An 8,228-nucleotide genomic window follows, 5' to 3' on the forward strand; every position below is an offset into this window, starting at 1 on the left:
TTTGACTGATGTACAGCTGAGCTGTGTGGGTTCATGCTTTTGTGCTGAGGCAAGAGCCTCCTTGAGCAGGAATAGGGGTAGCTAAGTGCTACTCCAAAGCAGGCACCGGTGAGGGTCATAACCTCACCGTACAGGTGCGTTTTCAGCGCTGTGTATGCGCTGTAAATTGACTGTTTTTCAGCCATACGGACGTGAGAACCATTGGGAATCGTGCCCCACTGGCAGAGGACAGGTAGGGGGCTGTTTGGGGCTGAAAACAGGGCAAAAACCAGTAAATACAACGAGCTGAATTTACTGTTTTTGGGCAGGAATCAAAGGGTTTACGCCAGTGCAAGTGAGATCCAGTAGGGGAATTGATTTCGCGCAAGTTTTGGGGCTGTTATGTTACCGAAATTTGGCCAAATCAGGTAGTATCTAGTGTGATACAGGTAAAGGATTCCCAGGATCTTACTTTGTAATTTTCCCTCTCAAAGAATAAAGAAATACTGAAAGGGGCGCCAGTTTTTGGGGCCTACAGGTTATCGGCGTCTGCTCGGAGCATTCCAGCTTTCGAGCCGTGTGTGTGCATAAGTGTCCATTCCCGTCGCAGGTTCCCTTTGTAAAGTGCTCTGTGTCTGTGTGTCTAAAGTAAAGTAAGAATTTCGGGTGAAAGCCAATGCCTACTGCCTACTGCCCCTCGGGCCGGTTTCAGTTTCCATCGCGAGGAGTCCAATACATGAGCGTTTTTGCATCAGTTTAGCCGAGTGTTTTGCATCAGATCAGCTCAACATTTTTGCACCAAATCAACGTAGCGTTTTGCATCAGATGAGCCCTAGCGTTTGCAATTCATCGACTTGAAGCATCAACACTCATTATTCAACATTTAGCCATTGTATCAACATTTGTGCGAGTAATTATAGCAAGTACTTGTTTTGGCAACAAAGCAAGGGAGCCCTTGAGGGTGGTTGGGACCTGACATGCGGTGTCATCTCTCTCTCTCTCTCTCTCTCTCTCTCTCTCTCTCTCTCTCTCATTGTGTTCAATTCTCTCAAGTGAAGTATACAGAACCTTGTGTTTGTGTGAAGTACTAGATCTGAGCTAAAATCCTTAAAACCCTACTGATGCACCTAACATTGGTATCAGAGCTCTAGATGTGCTTCGGCCTCGCGAACGCAAGGGAAGAATCAAGAACCCAAGGAACCTTGCTTGTATTTTTTTCCTCTCGATATCAAAGAAGCTTTTTGTCCTTGCCCCTAACTAATACTTGCTGCCTACAGATATTAGCCACTCCCACCCTTAGTCCATTGCACATCGGGTGAGCTCCTGCTATGTCTTGGATACCCTTAAGGTGTCACAAGACGGGCACCATGTGCCAACGTTCGAGATTCAAGAGAAGATAAGTGATGTATCCTTCAAACTGAAGTTGCCAGTAACTTGGAAGATTCACGATCCTTTTCATGTGACTCTCTTGAAATTTCAAGGGTGAGGTGCCAGTTGACGGGGAGCCTCAGGAGCAACCTAAAGTAGAAGGGAGCAAGCAGATTCTCGTTCCAGAATAAATACTGGCTCACAAGGAAAAAAAAGAGAGATAAATAATATGTAGTTCTTAGTCAAGAACTATCTCGCATTGAATGCGAAGTGGATGGAGGAGGAGGATCTAGCAGATACTCCTCAAATATTGGAACTTTACCTAGAGGTTCTCGGTCTAGCTTTGAATATTCTGAGAGATCCCGGAGATTAGCAGGGTTGAATCTGGTGCAAACGGGACTGCACAAGAGGGGAGTCACTCCGCTCCTTTGTCATTGGTTACCCAGATGGAATAAAATCATTGATTTCCCTTTGGATTTGAGGGATAGTGATGGGCTCAAAATTCTGTTGTTTAACTTTATGAAAGAAGTACTTTGACATGGTTATATTGTCTTGTGGGTGACTACCATGGGTCTATACCTTGCACTGTCCTTCAAGGGTGAATCTGGGCTTATCTTGGATTCATCTAGGTATATTTTTTAGTCGTATAGCGGACATGCACACTTACATTGTGAAGTTTTAGTCCGAGTTACGACCAATTGATATTGTGCTAATTCTTTCTTTCTTTTGTGGTGCGTATGCCCTATCAACTACCTCGATTACAATTCTTTCAAGAGGGGGATATGTCACAAACTGATGACGTGGCATCATCACCTGGACACCAAAGTCACTTTATAAGTTGTTCCAACTTATGGGTACTTGTCAACAAGGCCGAAGGGAGACAAGAGATTAAAAAAACACTGATTGGACATCTGTACGGACGCCCAAAAATCGCATTGACATGTTGACATGGCAGTCCGTACGGAAATCCAAAAGATGCGTTGATTGTGTCACAAACTATTGACGGACGTGTGGACCTAGTGAAGAACGGAGCAATTGTACGGATCTCTGCAATCTGCGTTGTTCTGATGACGTGGCAATTGTACGGAAAACCCGTGTTTTGTGTTGACAAGATGACGTGGTAGACTGTACGGTTTTCCGCGTTTTGTGTTGATTGTTGACGTGGTTGTCGTACGGATTTCCGTGATTTACATTGGCAGTTTTTGGGCATTGCTTTTGGACCAAATGCTTTGAGTTTGAAGGCTTTTCACTGTAAATTGCTTAGGGCCTAGGGCCTTTAAATATGAGGCCATGGGCTCATTCTTTGGCATGCTTCTTGAAGAAGGTGCAGAGTCCGGAGTACTGGCTTGTACTGTGTTGATGCAATATAAAGAAATACCGAAAGGGGCGCCAAGGTTTGGGGCCAATACTCTCTGGGGTGGAATTTCACCACTCCCTGTTGCGTGTCGTCTCTCTCTCTCTCTCTCTCTCTCTCTCTCTCTCTCTCTCTCAATTCAGTTGTTATTCTTGAGGTTCTTCTTTCGCTTGCAATCCGTGTTAGAGAAGGATCTTCTCTTCACCCGAGTTTTACTCTTTTCTGCAGGCGCACCCCTTGGCGGCCTTGCGCTCACACCAAGGTTGCTTTTTCCCACCTCAGCGGAAGTGAATGTTGAACTTTGCTCAAGATGAGTGCTCCGAATTGTGCTCAAGGTTCCTTTTACTTACGGAAGGGAGAGCCTTCCGTTCCTTTAGTGAGAGAGTGCAATGGACACAAACAAAGTGAATGACACTGTGAATGAAGGTACTGAGACTTAGAGATAGAGAGAGAAGAATACGACACCAGAATGCTGTCAAACCCTCCTCCAAAGGCCCCACTCTCTATGGCGAGAGCGGTCTACTTTTGATTGCACAAATCTCTACAATGCTTGGACTTGCCGACAATGTCGACGACGATGAGGACGACGAGACAGGCTGAAATCTGAAAACGCTAAGGGCTCAAATTTGCAAATCTTTATCTGCTGAATTCTGACTCTATGTTAGTGACGATGTCGATGACGACGACGCGCTGAAACGCAGATGCTGAAATCTGCGTTTTCCGGGCTGAATTTGCAAACTTCGCGGAATCTGCCGCGGGAAGGTGAGATCTGCGAGGTTCGGGACTTGTTCTGTGGAGTCTATGTGCTGAAAACCGAAAACGCTGGTCCTAGGGATGAATCTGTCGCGATGGAATTGCAAAACGCTGAGGATGATCTGCAAACCAAAAATGCTAGGCTGAATTCTGCTTCCTGCGGTGGAAATCTTCTAACAGATTCCCTTGTCTTTTGGTGAATCTGCTAACGCTAGGGCTGATTTGCTGTCTACCTTCGTCGGGAATCTGCAAGTGCAAAAACGCTGGCTGATCTGATGCAAAAACGCTAGGCCTTTTGGTGAGTGAAAACGCTAGAGTTGTCGAGGGAGGGGGAAGTCTTGCTGAGAAGTTGCCTGGATGAACACCAGGTTATTGCTGCCTCTTCTGCCAGAAAGTGCTAGCGCTAGGTTTCTATATATACAAACTTATGAAATTTGCCCTACCTAGTGCCCAACAAAAGTCACTTAAAAATAATAAGTGAAAAATGTCAAAAATAGGGAAAATAGATTTTGTGCACTGGAAAATGCTCCTGATGGATTCTGATGGTAATGCTGTGTGCAACCAGAGGATATGCATCTAATCCAAGTGTCTGGACATGCACGGTCTGCGAACAAACTCACAAAAGTGCCAGATCACTTCCTATTCTAGACTGACTTGATTGAACTGAACCCTGGTCATGCTGTAGCTTGTCCACGGACACATAGGGTTGGATGTGTCACGTGATAGCAAGGCCCTATCATGGAGTAGATATGGTTTCTTCTAGAGAGGATGGAAGCCTGTGCATGGGTTGGTATGGCAAGCCCCGGGGGGGGGAGAGAGAGGGCGGGAACAATATGTGGCTCTGTTGGCGACAAACAGGCTGGGCAAACTGCGACAGGCAGCAGGAGAATTGTGCTCGCAAGGCCAGATTGGCGCGCAAAGCCAGGCTTCGAACAATGGAGAGGACAGGTCCTGCACGCTGATGCTGGCATTAATGGTTTCGCAGCTCTCTCTCTCTCTCTCTCTCTCTCTCTCTCTCTCTCTCTCTCTCTCTCTCTCTCTCTCGCATGCGCGTGCATGCTCTGTGGCACGTGTGCTATCGGCTCATCCAGTTTCCCTATTTCCTCATTGGTGATTCTTTTCAAATGCTTCTGAGCTATTGCATATTGATTCTTCACATTCACACATTCACACACCTCTAATTTTCCTTGAATCTTTCTGGGCATTCATGAACATGTTTGTTGTCAAATACTTTGTATTAGTTGATTGAGCATTTTCCGTAAATACAGTGTTGTTGAAACTTAACTTGATTAACATCTGCATGATTTAATTCTGCATTCTAATGCTCAACTCTTTTAGGTATGTGTCCTACAACCCTAAGAAACCTATTTGTTTCTTTGAGATGCCTTCAAAAGGAAATCAAGTTGAAACACGTCAAAACAACAAAATGTATCTTATGTCTTTTACTCAAGAAGGGCTAACCTAGACGTCTCATACCCAATATAATCTCATCAGTCACTAACCACTGTATACACAACTAGGGTATATGGTGTTGTAACTTGTAGACTTTGGGTTCTGTTGTCTGTGGAGCTTCTTTTTAATATAATCTTGTACTTTTTCTTTTAGGGGGAACGGAAGAGCTCAATTCTTCTCTGCGTTGCAGCTGGGTTGTTCAGTCAAATTGGTTCGGTCTATTGGTTGTATAGGAGGGACGACTTACACAGACCTTTATTTATGCTTCCACCATTGGAAATCCCAAAGTTCTGGCATGCTGTGTTTATCATATTGGTGAACGGTAGGGAAATGTTTTGAATGTGATTTGAACTGACGTTTGAATGTGTCCGCAGATGATGGATCCGTTCTAGTTATGATTTCTAATTTTCTGCTTTGTATGTACTGAAGATATGATGGTAAGACAAGGAGCAATGGTCTTAAAGGCAGGGATACTCATGTACTATAAAAACACGCGAGGTCGAAATTATCGTCGGCAGGTTGTTCGCGCTTAACTCATGATGGGCAGACTTGTTTGAATTTAAGTGATTTATGGATTTACTTTATGTATGGTGAAAATTGGCAGGGCCAGTTGCTCACTTTTGTAGAATATGTTCTGCTTCTGTACCGAGCCCTTCTCCCAACTCCTGTGTGGTATCGCTTTTTCCTAAACAAAGACTATGGGAGCTTCTTCTCATCCCTGACTACTGGATTGTACCTTACTTTCAAGCTCACATCCGTGCTGGAGAAAGTAATTATTCTGCTTTAAGCCTTGAATATGGCAATTTACGTTGTGAATAGAAGGATAGGCAGTCTTGTAGTAAGGATGAGCTGAAGTTTTTTGTAATTGTGAAATACTACAGGTGCATTTGTTTATTGCATCTCTGAAAGCACTTTTGCGGAGGGAAGTGCAGTATGGATCTTATGCAACTGCTGAAGAGGTATGCTTGTTGCCTGCTCAGGAGTGCAAAAGCTATTCATATTAGTCACTCATTGAGGTTGTGTATGCCAGGTCAATGCGGCAGGGGACCTATGCGCAATATGCCAAGAAAAGATGCACGCGCCAATTTTACTCAGCTGCAAACATCTGTTTTGTGAAGATTGTGTATCTGAATGGTCTGTCTTGCTTGGCTTGCTGCCTCTTGCTTTGATGCTGTCTTCTTTCTGTTGTCTTATAGCTGTGTGAACAGGTTTGAGAGGGAGAGGACGTGTCCGCTTTGCCGTGCTGTTGTGAAGCCTGCTGAGTTGAAGTCCTTTGCGGATGGCTCAACTAGCCTCTTTTATCAGATGTTTTGAATAATAATATAAACGTGAGCAAAGCCAGCAAACAGCATATGGAATGCTTGATAAAACCTGAAGGATTTGGGTAAAGGGTCTGCTCAGAAGTGCCGTCTCATCGAGATGGCTGTGTTCTGGATTTGCAGCAAGCAGATGGGAGGTTCTGGTGACAGCAAGAGGTATGTTAACCTCCAAAAAAACTGGTTACAATACGGTGCTGCTTCCTTCTACATTTTTGACGAGTTCTAAAGACGCAGATGGATAGGGAATGGACTAAACGTGCAAGTTCTTTGCACACAAGAGTACATGCTTTATCTTTTGTCCTGCCCTTTTGAGGGTAATACTCTCTGCCTGGTATATTGTCACATAATGGAATAGCCTACTCCTTCACAGCTGTAATGCTTATTTGTCTGAGAACAAGACGTCATTGATTGTCTTTCCTGCAAAATGCAAGATTTTGCAATGATACTTCAGAAAGGTATATGTGGTGTACATGGCATTTGCCTTCGAATAGACGTCAGTGTAGTGATTGCTATACTGATTAAGCCCTGTTCGGGAGCTTCTTCTTTGTTTTCCCAATCTCAGATATGGAAATTGGCAGGTGGTACTTATCTGCTTATCATCTTGATTGAATTATTTTAACATCATCTTCTTTTGGGCACTATCTGCCACCTTGTGTATTTGGAACAGTTAGTTATGGCAGCTCTGCTGCTTTTGTTGGAGAGATTGATGTGTAAGATGTAGCCCATGCTATGAGCGAGCGAGCGAGCGAGAGGTGATTCGGACGTGGAACAAAGGCCTTTGATTGCTGTTGTAGATTCAGATGTCTCAGAAGGGTAACAGAAAGAGTGGCTTTTCCCACTTTGAAATGTGGTAATAGAGATATCATATTTAGTGTTTAGCGTTTGTGACCAGCATGTGCTGGTTGGAGTTGATTTTGATTTGCAATGCCTGATCCTTTTGTCATATAAGGAGTTATTCGATTCAATCCGTGAGTTTATGTGGCATAAAGTTTTCTATGTAAGGAGTTTTTTGACACCATCTGCGGACCCCATCTGTCGAAATAGCCGACTTGCAGTTTTTCTGTGACCAGTCAATTGTGTGAGTTGGTGTGTCAAACCTCTGCAAAAGTAATCTGAGTCTGATGCTTAAACTTAGCCACGCAATGTGCTCGCCGATCTCTTTCTGGGAGCAAAGGGTGTACTATTTTAATGTCTTTATTGAAAGAGGTGGGAGACTTGGGGTTGTCTTCAGTAAAAGCAAAGGTTGTGTAATATGATGGTGGGGTTTCCTTTGAGGAGAAGCCAACATCAAAGTTAAAGAGTTATCAATTATGTCTTATAATAAACTAGGCATTGAAATGAACAATTGGAGAGGATCTCGTAGGTACACGGACCGCCTATAGACAAGCGTCATACGAACCACCTAACCATATCCACCATTCAGTAGCACCCACGTTGTTGGGTAGCGTTCGAGGATGTAGGTGGCACATGCAAGACCGAATGTCCCATGCCACCCGGCCTCACCTCCTCGAGGTGACCGTGCACTCCTAGCCTCACGGGCTCACCATTGGCATTTTGCCAGTGGGGGTCGATGGTTATAAATGAGGCCTTGCCTCCTCTTATAAAAGTGTGGCCATGTTGGTTGGGTTCACATTATGTCCGTCCGGACTCTGAATGCTCTCCTCAACGGTGTCATTTGTTAGATCCCCTCTTGTAAGCGGGGCATAACATACTTCTCTCCTTAAGAACCATTGATGTCCTCATCAATGAAGTGAGTGTATTGAGCTTTCAAAGCTCTCAGTGATTTCCGAAGTAGCGAATCTTTTAGATTGACCCTTCCATTTAATTAAGCACTCATTATAAGCACTCTGGCGTAAGGATGGGTACGATGTTCTTGAACCGGTTCTTGAAGAACATACTCAGTTTGCATATCTTACATTCTCCTCGATAGGCACAATAGTGTCGGCTTCGCCTAATTTTTCTTTAAGGTAGCTCACATGAAACATCGGATGTACACTATCCAA

At 44.2% G+C, this 8,228-nt stretch overlaps 1 protein-coding gene across 4 annotated transcripts in view; it reads left to right on the forward strand.

Annotated features, from left to right (window-relative positions):
- Window positions 1–6,866, forward strand: part of LOC147460702 (RING/U-box superfamily protein) — a 41,517-nt gene extending 34,651 nt beyond the window's left edge. For all 4 annotated transcript variants that reach the window (XM_086508416.1, XM_086508417.1, XM_086508415.1 and 1 more), the window contains 6 exons: window positions 5,060–5,228; window positions 5,336–5,424; window positions 5,511–5,675; window positions 5,788–5,865; window positions 5,937–6,040; window positions 6,115–6,866. In XM_086508416.1, coding sequence (XP_086364542.1) covers window positions 5,060–5,228; window positions 5,336–5,424; window positions 5,511–5,675; window positions 5,788–5,865; window positions 5,937–6,040; window positions 6,115–6,220 — 711 coding nt within the window. In that variant the 3' untranslated portion in view covers window positions 6,221–6,866. The remainder of the gene's footprint in view (window positions 1–5,059; window positions 5,229–5,335; window positions 5,425–5,510; window positions 5,676–5,787; window positions 5,866–5,936; window positions 6,041–6,114) is intronic.
- The last annotated feature ends 1,362 nt before the right edge of the window (window positions 6,867–8,228 follow it).

Source organism: Adiantum capillus-veneris, chromosome 3, assembly GCF_014529385.1.
Source record: "Adiantum capillus-veneris isolate H3 chromosome 3, ASM1452938v2, whole genome shotgun sequence".
In the NCBI taxonomy this organism is placed as follows: Eukaryota; Viridiplantae; Streptophyta; class Polypodiopsida; order Polypodiales; family Pteridaceae; genus Adiantum; species Adiantum capillus-veneris.